The 17,802-nt window shown below is 34.1% G+C and overlaps 1 protein-coding gene across 2 annotated transcripts in view; it reads right to left on the reverse strand.

Annotated features, from left to right (window-relative positions):
* Positions 1–9,846: 9,846 nt before the first annotated feature.
* zbtb16a (zinc finger and BTB domain containing 16a) overlaps positions 9,847–17,802 on the reverse strand; it is a 114,529-nt gene continuing 106,573 nt past the window's right edge. The window contains exons 6-7 of one of the 2 annotated variants that reach the window (XM_051876851.1): positions 17,094–17,261; positions 9,847–14,161 (exon numbers count right to left, since the gene is read on the reverse strand). In XM_051876851.1, coding sequence (XP_051732811.1) covers positions 14,031–14,161; positions 17,094–17,261 — 299 coding nt within the window. In that variant the 3' untranslated portion in view covers positions 9,847–14,030. Of the gene's footprint in view, positions 14,162–17,093; positions 17,265–17,802 lie in introns of both variants that reach the window. The other variant, XM_051876850.1, reaches the window with a different exon arrangement.

The raw sequence follows: 17,802 nt of genomic DNA on the forward strand, positions 1-17,802 counted from the left end.
TAACAAAATTAAATTGAAAATTCAAATGCTTAAAAAGATCAAATTATAAATCAATCTCTCAAACGGCTGCTCAAATGATAAATCAAATGCTCAAATGCAATTTCATTTCATTTCCTCATTCGGGGAAGCATGAACTGTATCAAATTTGTATTTGATTTTTAATTTTCATTATCAACCCAGGATAAACCTGTCATAATTAAATATATAATTCAATGCTCAAATATTTAATCACTTACATTTTAGACGCAATATTGACTGTTTTTGTTCTATTTTAGCAGCGAAAATAGTTCAAACAGAGATCACAGCAGAACCATAGTGCATCAGTCTCACAGCAACACCAGCAACACCAGGTGACTCACACCAGCACTAGTGACTCACAGGGCGGGCCAGGCCCCCAATGCCCGCCCATGGCACCGGGACTGACCGGTCTCATTTAGTTCGGTTGAATCGCACTAGAGTTTGTTATCCCCTTTGGTGCGGTTCGTCTGGGCAGATGTGAATGCAGCAATCGCACTCAGGTGTGTGCACCAAAAGCTGACCAAACAAGCGTACCGAGACCTCCTTAAAGAGTTGGTTTCGGTACGCTTTCAAATGAACTCTGGAGCGGTTCTCTTGAGATGTGAAAGCAATCCGACCCAATGGACCAAACAATATCATAATTCATAACGGGAATTATGTTATATAAAAAGCAGTAGCCTATTGTCTGATTCTGTGAGTGTGCACATTGTTTACCATACTTGAAAACCAAAGAGCGCCTGTTAGAATAATGTTAGAATAACGTTAGGGGAACGTTAAAATAACGTTAGATAATGTTAGAATAACGTTAAGGGAATTAGAATAATGTTAGAATAACATAAGAATAATGTTAAAATAATGTTAGAATAATGTTAGGGGAACATTAGAATAATGTTAAGGGAACGTTAAAATAACATTAGGAGAACGTTAGAATAACATTAGGGAAATGTTAGAATAACGTTAGAATAATGTTAGAATAACGTTAGGGGAACGTTAGGGGAACGTTAAAATAACGTTAGAATAACGTTAGAATAATGTTAAGGGAACGTTAAAATAACGTTAGGGGAATGTTAGAATAACATTAGGGGAACGTTAGAATAATGTTAGAATAACGTTAGGGGAATGTTAGAATAACGTTAAGGGAACGTTAGAATAACGTTAAGGGAACGTTAAAATAACATTAGGGGAACGTTAAAATAACGTTAGATAATGTTAGAATAACGTTAAGGGAATGTTAAAATAACCTTAGAATAATGTTAGAATAACATAAGAATAATGTTAGAATAACGTTAAAATAATGTTAGAATAACATTAAAATAATGTTAGAATAACATTCAAATAACATTAGGGGAACGTTAGAATAACGCTAGAATAATGTTAGAATAACGTTAGGGGAACGTTAGAATAATGTTAAGGGAACGTTAAAATAACATTAGGGGAACGTTAAAATAACGTTAGAATAATGTTAGAATAACGTTAAGGGAATGTTAAAATAACCTTAGAATAATGTTAGAATAACATAAGAATAATGTTAGAATAACGTTAAAATAATGTTAGAATAACATTAAAATAATGTTAGAATAACATTCAAATAACATTAGGGGAACGTTAGAATAACGCTAGAATAATGTTAGAATAACGTTAGGGGAACGTTAGAATAATGTTAAGGGAACGTTAAAATAACATTAGGGGAACATTAAAATAATGTTAGAATAATGTTAGAGTAATGTTAAGGGAATGTTAAAATAACCTTAGAATAATGTTAGAATAACATAAGAATAATGTGAGAATAACGTTAAAATAATGTTAGAATAACGTTAAAATAATGTTAAAATAATGTTAGGGGAACGTTAGAATAATGTTAAGGGAACGTTAAAATAACATTAGGGGAACGTTAAAAAAAGTTAGAATAATGTTAGAATAACGTTAAAGGAATGTTAAAATAACCTTAGAATAATGTTAGAATAACATAAGAATAATGTTAGAATAACGTTAAAATAACATTAGGGGAACGTTAAAATAACGTTAGAAAAATGTTAGAATAACGTTAAGGGAATGTTAAAATAACCTTAGAATAATGTTAGAATAACATAAGAATAATGTTAGAATAACGTTAAAATAATGTTAAAATAACATTAGGGGAACGTTAAAATAACTTTAGAATAATGTTAGAATGACGTTAGAATAATGTTAGAATAACGTTAAAATAATGTTAGAATAACGTTAAAATAACATTAGGGGAACGTTAGAATAACGCTAGAATAATGTTAGAATAACATTAGGGGAACGTTAAAAAAACGTTAAGGGAATGTTAAAATAACCTTAGAATAATGTTAGAATAACGTTAAAATAATGTTAGAATAACATTAGGGGAACATTAAAATAACGTTAGAATAATGTTAGAATAAAATTAGGAGAACGTTAGAATAATGCTAGAATAATGTTAGAATAACGTTAGGGGAACATTAGAATAAAGTTAAGGGAACGTTAAAATAACATTATGGTAACGTTAAAATAATGTTAGAATAACGTTAAGGGAACGTTAAAATAACGTTAGGGGAATGTTAGAATAACGTCAGGGGAACGTTAGAATAATGTCAGAATAACATTAGCGGAACGTTAGAATAACGTTACGGGAACGTTAAAATAACATTAGGGGAACGTTAAAATAACGTTAGATAATGTTAGAATAACGTTAGTAAAACTTTAGAATAATGTTAGAATAACGTTAAGGGAACGTTAAAATAACGTTAGGGGAATGTTAGAATAACGTTAGGCAAATGTTAGAATAACGTTAGTATAATGTTAGAATAACGTTAAAATAATGTTAGAATAACATTAGGGGAACGTTAAAATAACGTTAGAATAATGTTACAATAACATTAAGGGAATATTAATATAACCTTAGAATAATGTTAGAATAACATAAGAATAATGTTAGAATAACGTTAAAATAATGTTAGAATAACATTAGGGGAACGTTAAAATAACCTTAGAATAATGTTAGAATAACATAAGAATAATGTTAGAATAACGTTAAAATAATGTTAAAATAACATTAGGGGAACATTAAAATAACTTTAGAATAATGTTAGAATAACGTTAGAATAATGTTAGAATAAAATTAGGAGAACGTTAGAATAAAGTTAAGGGAACGTTAAAATAACATTAGGGGAACGTTAAAATAATGTTAGAATAATGTTAGAATAACGTTAAGGGAATGTTAAAATAACCTTAGAATAATGTTAGAATAACGTTAAAATAATGTTAGAATAACATTAAAATAATGTTAGAACAATGTTAAATATTAGAATAACATTAGGGGAACGTTAAAATAACGTTAGAATAATGTTAGAATAAAATTAGAAGAACTTTAGAATAACGCTAGAATAATGTTAGAATAACGTTAGGGGAACATTAGAATAAAGTTAAGGGAACGTTAAAATAACATTAGGGGAACGTTAAAATAGCGTTAAGGGAATGTTAAAATAACCTTAGAATAATATTAGAATAACATAAGGATAATGTTAGAATAACGTTAAAATAATGTCAGAATAACGTTAAAATAATGTTAGAATAACGTTAAAATAACGTTAGAATAATGTTCGAATAACGTTAGAATAATGTTAGAATAACTATAAGGGAATGCTAAAATAACTTTAGAATAATGTTAGAATCACATAAAAATAATGTTAGAATAACGTTAAAATAATGTTAGAATAAAGTTAGGGGAACGTTAGGGGAATGTTAGAATAACATTAGGAGAACATTAAAAAAAACGTTAGAATAACGTAAGAATAATGTTAGAATAACATTAGAATAACGTTAGGGAAATGTTAGAATAACGTTAACGGAACTTTAAAATAACGTTTGGGGAACGTTAGAATAACGTTAGGGGAATGTTAGAATAACGTTAGGGGAACGTTGGAATAACATTAACGGAACATTAATATAACATTAGGGGAACATTAGAATAATGTTAGAACAATTTTAGAATAACGTTAAGGGAATTTTAGAATAACGTTAGAATAATGTTAGGGGAACGTTATAATAACGTTAAGGGAACGTTAAAATAACATTAGGACAACATTAGAATAACGTTAGGGAAATGTTAGAATAACGTTAGAATAATGTTAAAATAATGTAAGTATAACATAAGAATAATGTTAGAATACCGTTAAAATAATGTTAGAATAACGTTAAAATAATGTTAAAATAACATAAGGGGAACATTAAAATAACGTTAGAATGATGTTAGAATAACGTTAGAATAATGTTAGAATAACGTTAGAATAATGTTAGAATAAAATTAGGAGAACGTTAGAATAACGCTAGAATAATGTTAGACTAACGTTAGGGGAACATTAGAATAAAGTTAAGGGAACATTAAAATAACATTAGGGGAACGTTAAAATAACATTATGGGAACGTTAAAATAAAGTTAGAATAATGTTAGAATAACGTTAAGGGAACGTTAAAATAACGTTAGGGGAACGTTAGAATAACGTTAAGGGAACATTAAAATAACATTAGGGGAATGTTAAAATATCGTTAGATAACGTTAGAATAACGTTAAGGGAACGTTAAAATAATGTTAGGGGAATGTTAGAATAACATTAACGGAACATTAAAATAACGTTAGGGGAACGTTAGAATAACGTTCGAATAATGTTAGAATAACGTTAAGGGAATGTTAAAATAACCTTAGAATAATGTTAGAATAACATAAGGATAATGTTAGAATAACGTTAAGGGAATGTTAAAATAACCTTAGAATAATGTTAGAATAACATAAGGATAATGTTAGAATAACGTTAAGGGAATGTTAAAATAACCTTAGAATAATGTTAGAATAACGTTAAAATAATGCTAGAATAACATTAGGGGAACGTTAGAATAATGTTAAGGGAACGTTAAAATAACATTAGGGGAACATTAAAATAACGTTAGAATAATGTTAGAATAACGTTAAGGGAATGTTAAAATAACCTTAGAATAATGTTAGAATAACATAAGAATAATGTTAGAATAACATTAAAATAATGTTAGAATAATGTTAGGGGAACGTTAAAATAACATTAGAATAATGTTAAAATAACGTTAAAATAACGTTAAGGGAATGTTAAAATAACCTTAGAATAATGTTAGAATAACATAAGAATAATGTTAGAATAACGTTAAAATAATGTTAGAACAACATTAGGGGAACGTTAGAATAACGTTAAGGGAACATTAAAATAACGTTAGGGGAATGTTAGAATAACGTAAGGAGAACGTTAGGACAACGTTAGAATAACGTTAAGGGAATATTAAAATAACATTAGGGGAACGTTAAAATAACGTTAGAATAATGTTAGAATAACGTTAGAATAAAATTAGGAGAACGTTAGAACAGCATTAAGGGAACGTTAAAATAACGTTAGGGGAATGTTAGAAGAATGTTTAAAATTTTTTAATAAAATTTTTGGTCAATACTTTATTTGAACATGTAATACAAGATAACATTATGTTGCAAGTTAAATCTCATTATTAGTCTTTATTATGAGAAAAGTTCATAATTTACTAAGTATTTACATAAGTTACTCATTTTATGATTTACAGAATCATAGTTTTTACTCAAGTGTGGCAGTTACCCAAACTGCACACAAGAAAGTCTCCTCTTCCGCCTCAAAACTCCGCCCACACGCCACTTGATTGACACGCCTCATTTGAATTTGATTTATCATTTGCGATGTCCGTTAGAGCATTTGATTTGCCGTTTGCAATGTCGGTTTGAGCATTTGATTTATTATTTGCGATGTCGGCTTGAGCATTTGATTTATCATTTGTGATATCCATTTGAGCATTTGATTTGCCATTTTTGATGTTGGTTTGAGCATTTGATTTATGATTTGAGCATTGAATTATATATTTAATTATGACAGGTTTATACTGGGTTGATAATGAAAATTAAAAATCAAATACAAATTAGTTTTAATTTGATTTTTGATACAGTTCATGCTTCCCCGAATGAGGAAATGAAATTGCATTTGAGCATTTGATTTATCATTTGAGCAGCTGTTTTGAAACTTTGATTTATTATTTGATCTTTTTAAGCATTTGAATCTTCATTTTAATTTTGTTAGGAAAAAAACTTCCATAGTGTGTCGCGCTCATCTCTCATTAGCAATCACTCCAGCGGCCTGGTTTCTGCTCTCACAGCACTCAGTACTGCTCTGCTTCATACTACAGTAACGTTAATAATCTCATCCATGAAAATGATTTCTGCCCGAGTCCTGTCAGATTCTTTTCCACCGGCCTGAGGTGTAGACGACATCTCCCAAGATTTTGTGCTCAATCTCGGTGTCATCAAGCTACGCCTTTGTTTTGAATAGGCGACCTCTAGCGGTGAAAAATCTACATATTGTAGCTTTAAACTCACGAACCCCAGTCTCAGAAATGCTGACATAATGTAATATTTAATGCACCTCATGTTGTTAATGACAAAGACTGGACTATATTTTCTTTCACATATCAATATGGTACAAGATTATCCTGTTCAAATCAATGTGATAAACGAGTTAGGTCAAAAGTAATCTAAAAGTAATCCAGAAGTAGTCAAATTATATTACCTTAAATGTGTAATGTACTGGATTATGTTACTAACCACAATTGTTGTCATGTAATTTGGAATCAGTAACTGACTACAATTGTAAGTAATCTACCCAGCACTGTTGACAATACACAATAGACCTTTTTTTTGCTAATATGACCGCTCCTTAACTCAAAGAAAGCAGGGACCAACCAACAGTGAGATGATGACGTCTAGTGACTACCTTTCTTCCTTGGTGTTGGGTATAATGTATTACCAAGTAATTAATTACTATAATTTAATTACAGTTACTTCTGATATAATTGCATTAAATACTGTATAGTCAGTTCAAGAATTCATGCAATTTTATATTGTTTATTTGAAATAATTAAGAGCAGTTTTATGTCTATCCCTGTATTGTTCAACTGGTCGAGGTTGATATGCGATTTATAAAGTAATTAGTACGGTAATGTAATGCTATTTTTTTTAGACAGAGTAATAAGTACAGTAATCTAATTACACTGTTGAAGATGTAATTAGTAGCTAGTAATTTTAAGCAATTACTTTTGTAGAAATTACCCAACACTGCTTATGATAGGCTATAATATATGCATTGTATTAATAGGCCTATTTTTTTATGTGGAATGTATTCGGTACATGAATAAATATGTTCGTAATTTGTGATAAAATCTTTTCTGTTTTCAATTATATAATACAACTGTATATACTGTAGCTATGAATAAACATGCTAAAATTTTGGCGCTCACACAAGATGGCAGCAGTTAGGCTGAGCTTTCGCTGTGTGTGTCTAGCCTTAACACTGGCAGATGTTTACAATAATTCAACAGGATCATAACTCAAACACACACACACACAGAGTGCTAGACAGATACAATACCAGAGGGAGCATTTGCATAGCAGCGAATTGCCATTATTTGCTCAGATGGTTACTGGTATTAACACAGAGCTCTATGTAATGAACACAGGCAGACTCACTAAAGCACTGAGGTTTGTATTCTCAGCTTGTCTCCCCCCAGAATAAAAGAGAAGCAGAGACTGCTTTTGTTTCAGTCTATTTCCCTCCGAATGATAATGAGAACAGGCAGTAAAGGCACAGGACCTGTTCTCTTAATGATACACTACCTGTGACTTCACTTTGCTAGCTTAAAGATTTATCGGATAATGTATTTGCATCGAATTCAGTCTCGTGGTCTTGTTTTGTCCCCCCTACTCTCTTTAACTGTAATATTAAACTTTGTAGGATATTTGCCATTATCTCAGCTGCAGGTGGTGCTAACTGCAAATTTATCAGCCATTAGCTTTTATTTAGTAAAATGGCTTTAAAATGGCTTTTCCGACTCACGTTCTTTTTTTTTTTTTTTTTTAATCCCCAATAAATTAAAATAAAGCTGAATCAAATTAATCTGCAGTGTTGGGGAAGTTACATTTCAAAGTAATGCATTACAAAATTACAAAAAAATGTTATTTCATAAAAAAGTAACTGAGTTAGTTACTTTTTCTGTAAAGTAATGTTACGTTACTTTTTCTTACCTAGGCTGGGCTTGTTTGTTTTTCAATAATAAAAAAGTACGTTTTTGGCAAATGTAAAAACTCTTTCAAACCAAAAGTTAAATGAAAGCCTCAGGCTGAAGGAAATGCAAATTTATACCTGCAGTAGAGGGTGCAGCCTTTCAGCTGTGCGGCCATTCTGGATTGCAGAAGAATAGGAGAAGAAAGTTTTTCACCAATAAAAACAAAATAATTAAACACAAATGTAATGTTTATCTGAAGTCATTTTTGCTTAGTATGCTTGAATTGGATCACCGAAGGTCAGCAGCAAAGACAACTGGTTAAGTGAGATATTTATATTATTTACCTAATTAATTATTACAGGTCTATGTAATATTCTGAATTTGCATTTCACCGTTTTTAGAACGGCCTAGAACTACAATAACCAGCATTTTTACACAGCGCACAACACCTCTGCACCTTACGCCTGATTTCTCTCAACATGGGGACAAGGTGTCAGTCTATGAATGGGAAAACAAAGTAACTTGCGTGACCTTTTTGTAAAGCAACTTGGATATTTTGTACATTTAAAAGTAATGCATTACTGTACTAGTTACTTGAAAAAAGTAATTGTAAGTGGGGAAAGTTACTTTTAAAAGTATTTCATTACAATATTGCATTACTACCTAAAAAAGTAACAAATTGCGTTAGTTACTTTTTATGAAAAGTAATGCATTACATTACTTTTGCATTACTCTTTTTCACCTGGGCTGGGCTTGCTTGTTTGTTTGTTTATTTAATAACCCCCTTGTTTATTTAATAACAAAGTAACTTGCATTACTTATTTGAAACAGTAACTTAGATATTTTGTTGTAAATTTAAAAGTTACTTTACTAGTTACTTGAAAAAAGCAATCTGATTACGTAACTCAAGTTACTTGTAATGCGTTACCCCCAAACACTGTATGTAACTCACATTATTAGTAATGCGTTACCCCTACACTGCTAGCCAGTAATGTTTAATGAAACTGTCTAACCTTGTTTTACAGGCATTAAGATGCCTATAATAAACAACAGAAAATAAGCTCTGCAATAGAAATGTGAGAAATTTGCAATAGACATTTTCAGAGAAAACTTCTGTCACTTACTCCCTCATGTCGTTCCAAGCCTATACTGTACAATGTTCACGCTCCTCTCCTCTATACAATAGAAGTGGATGGTGACCAGGAGCTTGCAAACTCCAAAAAGAGCATCATAGCAGTAGTCCATGCTATTTCTGCTTTGTTTAAGAACAGACTGTAAATGTAAGTTTTTATGTAATCTTACAGCTGTGGTCACCATTCACTTTTTATTTTATAAAAAAGAGCAGCTTGAACATTCCGCATAACATTTCCTTTAGTGTTCCGCAGAAGAAAGTCCATCATATGGGTTTGAAACTACATGAGGGTGAGTTACAAAATATTTAAATTGTTATATAAAGGATCAAATAACTCTTGTGAGTTGAACACATGAAAAAGCCAGACAAAATTAAGTCCATTTTTTATTTTTTTTTCTAACTGCAGATTTAAGGAATACAACGGAACATTATTATTTTGAGACTCATAAATAAAAAAAATAAAAAAAAAAAAATACAAAAAAAAAAAACACTACAAAAACAATCTACTGTTAGTAGGATGTAAAAAATATCTTTCACTATTAAAGGCACAAAATTTACTTAGTGACAACACTGAGAAGAAAACCTGCAGCATTCAATCTCTTTAAATTCTTTATTTTTTCACACTCCATCAGAGAACACTGAAATGTTACAAAGAGATGTGTCTGATCCTACACCGAAAGAAAGACTACATCAGGAAACTGATGCCAATATCTGTAGCACAACATTAGTGCTACAAAAAATAGCATGTTGCTGGAAAAGACAAAGGACCGCTGCAAAGCTCTAATGCAAATAAAAATTTGTACAATTGACAATAGAAGAAAAAAAAAAAAAAAAAAAAAAAAAAAAAATTGGGCACCTTCTAAGATTAGGCTAAGATTAGGTGCTGAGGTAGACGTAACTAACAATTCAAATAATAATAATAGAACAAACAAAAATAAAAACCCCAGAAACAAAAACACTATATTTTTTAAAGAGCAACAGGACTGGCACTTGTGCTGTCACAAGGGAGAAAAAAAAATCCAGACAAGCCAGGGAAGGAAGAGGGGGATACAGTAGAGAGAGAGAGAGAGGGGGAAGAGAGAAACTGCTTTGATACATAAAAAGCTTTGTTATGCTTGGTCCGACAGGGCAATTGGTCCTCAGTGCTAATATATAAAAAAAAAGACAACGTCTTGGTGCTTTGTTACTCAAACAGTTTAGTTTTGACCTCAATGGCACATGCATGGCAACACAGCATGAAATGGCTACTCTTTCTAGAACACCACACTGGAACACAGTGAGCCAACTCCAGGGATGCAATGATGACATGTGGCTAACCGTTTCTTTAACATAAGTACTTTAAACAACAAATAGACATGTCTAGTAGGGGCAGTACAAATGCATCCAACAATTCGCCGAATGTTAAAGGGACGTTGTTGAAAGGTTTAATCAGCAAACCTGTTGCTGAGACTTAAAAAAAAAAAAAAAAAAAAAAAAAAAAAAAACTCCACAAGGAAATGAAAGCAAGTTTGATTCTCAAACATTAAGTTTCCCCCTCAAAGCAGGATATTCATTGTGAAAAACGCACATATTCCCATCCAAGGAATGTTCGGCTTGTCTTTTCGAACTGTGTATAAAACACTACAATACTGTTGCATTTGATCGGTCGCCAGTAGAACCACTGAAAACAGACCAAATGATCATTATTAAAACAGCAACAAAAACTCAAGTGAATCGATCTGAGATCATCATGGCACCCCTGGAGCCCTGAAGACACCAATAATTTTCTTGAAAATACAGAAACTAAGCAGATATATGTGGACAATTTGTTGAACAATTTCATTTAGGCACAAAGATATTACAGAAACATCAGAAGAACATTGAGGGAAGAACTATATCAATGCCAATATTTTTTTTTTTTTTAATCACGGTGAGGAAAAGTGGCATAGAACATGACTTTCAGATTAGTGCATTTGACACTAACGTGCTCTCACACGCGCACACACACACACACTTTCAGTCTCAAACACACTGTGTGAAAACACTCAAAGCAAAGTACAAAATCAAAAAGTTCCACTAGCATGTGACTTAATATCTTGTATTGTTGCCACATATTGCAAAACTCTGTTTTACCCATTTAACATTAGTTGACATTATCCATTTACAGAACAAAATATATATTTCTGCCTTATTTCATGGAGCTACTAGTTTTTAAAATTCTCACAGGGGGCAAAAGATGCCCAAACTCACAGTGTTTTCCAGAAAACAATGGCAAGACACACGACAATTACATTTCCTTTGACGCATCTTCCCATCCCTTCTTTTTTTAGTCACTTCAAGTAAAAAACAAAACGTTGGCAACATTGATTGTTTTGTTTGAGAGATCGTGTGCAATGGAATTGATCATTGGCATCACCTCATTTTTTTTTGTTTGTTTGTTGTTATTTTCACAAAGGAGAATGTGGCTGATTTAGTCCTTCACCTGCAATGTATTGACATCCAGAAAGCAACATTTACCACTATAGGATCACGCACTGTCCAACATTACAGAAGAGGAGCAAGGCAAACGATTCAAACCAGAGAATAATGATATAAAAAAAGAACTACAAAGTTTTGCCCCGCTGCAACCTCAACAAATGGAAAAAGGGACTGACACTTAATACAAAAATATCACAATTTTATATATCAAATGGCCTCTGTTGGCTCTTGCTCAGGACTACACTCATACAAAGAAACATGTCAACTGACAGGATTTTAGTTTTTTTTTTTCCTTCCTTTCATCTTTGATTACCACTTGCAGTCCCAATTGTCCAACGCACAATGCACTGCTGCATATGACCTGTTCTTGGTGGCTCACGCTCTGTGAACCTTCTTTTTTCACATTACAAAACTACAATTCTATTCACATATTTTCAAGTTTAACATTTTTTTTTTTTCAGACTTTAAAAGTACTACACTTCACTTGTTCCATACGCACCTCCCAGATCAACTCCGACCCCGAACTTAAGGCTTCAGAAATCTCTTTTCTGCTCTTAAGGTAACATTTACAGGGGTGGGGGGACTGATAGGGAAAGTTAAGTTATTTTTTTAAATCCACTTTTCCTATAAGCAAATCTTACCCTTTCATATTCGTCGCTTCCGACATACAACACTTGAAAGCGTGAGATGAAGTTGCAATAATGCAAAACACAACGTGATTTTGCAAACGAAACAACGAAAAGAAACAAAACTTAGAGGTAGCTTACAAAAACAACCAAACCCACAAGCTCTTCAACAAGCAGGGTTAGTAAAACAAAACAAAAAAAAAAAACATAATACCAAGTTTGGTAATATTAATGCAAAGAAAATAACGTCAAACAAAAGACAAATAATCTCTCTTCACCATGGCACTTAATTTCTTAAGTACTTAAAAGCAAACGCCACTTCAAATCTGCACTGCTCGAAAGACAAACGCAAAGCGAACGATCAAATATACAAAGGAAAAATTAAAACACTAGCACATGAGGTCACAAAAAAAAAAAAAAAAAAAAAAAAAAAAACGAGGTAATTCAAGTACGATGTGCTGAAGTAAATCAAGGTATAACAGGAAACACAGACGAAGCGAAAGGAACCAAACCAAAAGAGTTGATCAGCTTTGTTCTTTTATCCCAGCGTTCCCGGCTGGACAGGCCGAGCCTTGTGACCACCTGCGAACACACGGATATGTGCGGATGAGCCCTGTATGTCACAGTGCCGCTCTGTCTACAAGCCACTGACAAAAGCAGCTTTAGTCATCATTTTGGTCTCTATAACAACAGCATAAACAGTTGATTAGATGTCTAGTGTGTAATGGATGTTCTGTATGTATTGCCAAGTTACTCGTTTTGAATGGTTAACTGATTTTCAGGAGAAGAAACAGGAGATAAGTGAAGGAAGAGCTGTACAGTGTGCGCGTTATTTTGCTCAAAATCAACTCAAAATGTGGAGCTTGAGAAATCAACATCAAACAAAAACTGTCGTCGTGAAGTTAGCTCGTAATATGCGGTACAAAGCTATGCCGAAAGGGAAAAAAGTGAAATGTAATTGATGAGCAGAGTACTAAGAGCTTAGCTGATTTGTACACTGGTTAAACCAATAAGCCCTTAATGAATGTGAATCATATGGGAGGGATCTACGCACTGACTGTCAGCTGGGCATCGTGAACATGTTTTGCAGGAAGCTTACGCCCCAGTTTGCTGTAATGACCCTGATGAACATGACGGTTCATGTTTGCTGTGGAGTACCTGACTGGCACATTACCACTGACGGATCTAAGTGCTCCATGCACCGACATCTCTGCTGCGATCAGTCAGAGATAAACACTGTCTCTCGTTCACACTACTATCGTGTACCAGGAGAGGGCATCCTTACGAAGAGGAGGGATCATTGTTGAAGTGTGTGTCGTTTGACTGATATAAGACATATTTATAGTCTGGGACGTAAGCTGACATGTAGAGAATCAACTTCCCATATGATCCGTGCTGTGAACGGACAAATGGCTACAACATGATGCTTTTTTTTTTTTGCGATACTGATGGGTAAGATTTCTGTCTTTCTAGTTCCCGTTCCCACTCTGCCTTGCACAGCTCATCTGACCAATCCGTCCATTTCCTGACTGTGTTTCCAGGTGCTTTAGCCCCTCGCCCTCCCACGTCCCTCCCTCCCCGCTATTTCCCCCCCTTTTCAGACGTAGCAGAGGTACAGGTATGTCTTCTCTATCCTCCAGTCCGGGGGGATGTCTTCGGGCTTGTGGCCCTTCATGTGCTTCTGCATGGCGGAGAGGCTAGGGGCAGTATTCCAGGCAGATGGTGCACTGGTACGGAGAGGCTCCGTTGTGGGTGCGCAGGTGTTTGATCATGGCAGAGTAGTCCCTGGAGCGCTGGTGGCAGAGCTTGCACTCAAACGGCTTCTCACCTGCACAGAGAAAAAGAAAATGTCAGGACTTTGCAAGACACGTCAAGAACGGTTGCTTTTATATTTGTGAACAGACAGGAATATTCACCTGCATGGAAAGTAAACATTCCAACATTACTAATAATCAAGCACCAAAATCTGCATATTAGAATGATTCCTGAATGGTCATGTGATACTGAAGACTGGAGTAACTGCTGCTGAAAATTCAGAATTACCAGAGGATTTAATTACCTAAAACAAATTAATTACAAAATACATTTTAAAATACATTTATTATATATTTTAATTTTAATAATATTTCACAACATTACTCTTTTTGTTGTATTTCTGATCAAATAGATTCAGCCTTGGTGCGCATGCGAGACTTTTTGTGTTTACCATTGTGCTGAAGAGAAGATAAATGAAGGTAAACATTGTCTCTATAAGCAATGACTGCGCTAATGCCAGTGACAAGTAATATCTTACTTGTTCAATAAATATACATGTTAAATAAGTTATGCTAACATGTGCTATGATAGCTGTTGATTTGAACTGAAATAGATAAGAGTAAAGGGTTAGTTCACCCAAAAATGAAAATTCTGTCATTAATTACTCACCCTTATGTCGTTCCACACCCGTAAGATCTTCGTTCATCTTCAGAACACAAATTAAGATATTTTTGATGAAATCCGATGGCTCAGTGAGGCCTCTATTGCAAGCAAGATAATTAACACTTTCAGATGCCCAGAAAGGTACTAAAAACATATTTAAAACAGTTCATGTGACTACAGTGGTTCAACCTTAATGTTATGAAGCAAAGAGAATACTTTTTGCACGCCAAAAAACAAAAACAAAATAACTTCAACAATATCTAGTGATGGCCAATTTCAAAACACTGCTTCAAAGCTTTACGAATCTTTTGTTTCGAATCAGTGGTTTGGAGCGCGTATCAAACTGCCAAAGTCACGTGAACTATTGAAATTGCGAAACACTTATGACGTGACGTAACGAAGCCTCGTTTACTGAAATCACGTGACTTTGGCGCTTCACTGTTTTGAAATCGCCCATCACTAGATATTGTTGAAAAGTCGTTATTTTGTTTTTTTGGTGCACAAAAAGTATTCTTGTCGCTTTATAATATTAAGGTTGAACCACTGTAGTCACATTAACTGTTTTAAATATGTTTTTAGTACCTTTTTGGGCATCTGAAAGTGTTAATTATCTTGCTGGCAATAGAGGCCTCACTAAGCCTCCAGATTTCATCAAAAATATCTTAATTTGTGTTCCGAAGATGATTGAAGGTCTTACGGGTGTGGAACGACATGAGGGTGAGTAATAAATGACAATTTTAATTTTTGGGTGAACTAACCCTTTAATTGGTTCCAGGGCTACAGCTAAGGTGGTTGGAGCAACTTAATTTTTTTGAGTTATGAACTTAAATTTTGTGTTTATGCTGCAAATTAAGTTCCTCTAACTCAACAGATTGTTGGCTGAACGTAATTTCATTCGAAGTTGTCATAACTAAAAAAAAAATTGATGCAAACTGTTGCATTTTTTTTGTAGAGCCAACATTGTTTTTTAAAGTGTATATAATACAAATTTCTCTTTTGATTTTAGCACTGAAAATGATAAAGTGAAAAACAATTCTCCCTTAAAACCCTAAAGTAATTAACAAATGCTAGGAAAATTGTCTATACAAATAGTTTTTCCTCCATTGTCTCAAAACAGAATAAGTGTACAACAATTTTGCAGCATTCAGTAACTAAAAAAAAAAAAAAAAAAAAAAAAGTCACAGGGAACTGCACAAGACAAATTAACCACATAGTTAAATAGCAAATTTGTCCTTAGTTCAGAAAGTTGTCAGAAACCTCTTAAAGACACTGAAACGCAAAGCGCAGCTCATTTGCCCTGACAGTGAAAATAAGTCATCTAAATGTTGACCTTTAAAAATGTCACTAGGGAAAGCATTGATAAGTTGAGGATTGAAGAATGCTTGTGTTGGGTAAAGGCATCCTGGGAATGCAAAGTCTTTGCGTTGTTTGTTTAGGTCTTCTGTTTAACGGAGGGATTGAGGAACCTTGACCTCGGAGGTTCGAGCAATGTCACGTCTGTCTGCGTTTGCGTATGCAGAGACCCTAATGAGACGGTCATTAAACCGTCGGGATACCAAGTGATACATGCACGTGTGGTCAGTGTACTTTAACTGCACTGTAAACAGGGCAGCCTCAGATAACCAGGCAATAATGAATTGCAAATGGAGCTGAGTTATTGATTGGCAATCGACAGCAGCGGTGCTGCCAATGTCGATGCTTCATCAAGCGGCTCCCTTTTTGCATGCGGTGGCCTTTGACTGTGAGCTTGTCGTTGTTCTTGTTATCTCAGGAGCCGTGTGCTTGCCGCTGAAGCTTTGCTCCATCCCCACCTAAAGAAGCCAATTATTTGACAGGCTTTCTTGAAAGTTTGGCTTAACGGTATCGTTTTTTGAGTGGCAGAGAGGAGGGGACGGTTTGGCGCCCGTTGTGTGACCTGGTCTCTCCAGTACCACACTAATCCCCTTGTCAAAGAGCGAGCTGACAGCACTGGAAATGGCCTGCCCTTTGGTATGGGCTATACAGAGCGCCAAGACGTGAGAATCAATCAGATATCACCTTAACAAGAGGAAAGGGGGCTCTTTACACAGGTCTGAAGCTAAACAGAGGCATGGCCTACACTGGCATCGGCCACAGCTGTGATCTAAAGATCTGATATGATGCTCACCTGCTGACAAGGATAACAGAAAGCTGCTACATACCACTGTAGGGCTTAACATGATTTAAGTAGGGCATGTTACTGGATCAAAATCCTCTCTGGTGCTGGAAAAGTGTTACTGTAAACCAGGGAGGTCTATAATGCCCAAAGAATCTATCTGTTCCCATTTATCTTGGTTTGATAAGCAGGAAGAAGTGCACAGTACCTGTATGGACACGGTAGTGGGTCTCTAGCTGGTGTTTGAGGCTGAACTTCTTGCCGCAGCCGTTACATTCATAGGGCTTCTCTCCGGTGTGGATGCGCTTATGTCCCTTCAGCGTGCTCTCGTCTCGGAAGCAGCTGCCGCAGAACTCGCATTCAAACGGGTGGTCACCTGCTGGACAGAGGTGACACGTGAAGGTGTAGTTTCTGCACCTCTAGTGACAACAAATGACAATTTTGCAGTGTTGTGCGGGTCGTGATACTTAGAACTTTTTTGATAGGGTCAAAAAAGGAAATAGTGTTTACACTGACTTTATACACTGTTTTACACTGATACACACTGGATATCAATCCTCCAATTAATTATCACAAAAACAACAAAAAATTTAATTTCCAATGTGTATCAGTGTAAAACGGACATGAGAAAGTATTTTATCACAACACTTTTAATTTCAATAAGGTAAAAATTCAAAAGGCTGTAAAATGAACATGGGTCACAAAAATAAATAATTTAAGAAAAAATTGCATTCAAATAATTAAAAGACAAAAATGTCAATAAAAGACAAATTCAAGATAGAAGAAAAAAACAAACAAACAAAAAAGAACTATACAGTAGCCCAAGTGATATACAGCTGGTCAATAATATTTATTTTAAATTAAGCCATTACAAGCTTTGAGTACAATATCACCAATTGTCTGTTATAGGTCATCTT

Source organism: Ctenopharyngodon idella, chromosome 21, assembly GCF_019924925.1.
Source record: "Ctenopharyngodon idella isolate HZGC_01 chromosome 21, HZGC01, whole genome shotgun sequence".
Classification (NCBI taxonomy): domain Eukaryota; kingdom Metazoa; phylum Chordata; class Actinopteri; order Cypriniformes; family Xenocyprididae; genus Ctenopharyngodon; species Ctenopharyngodon idella.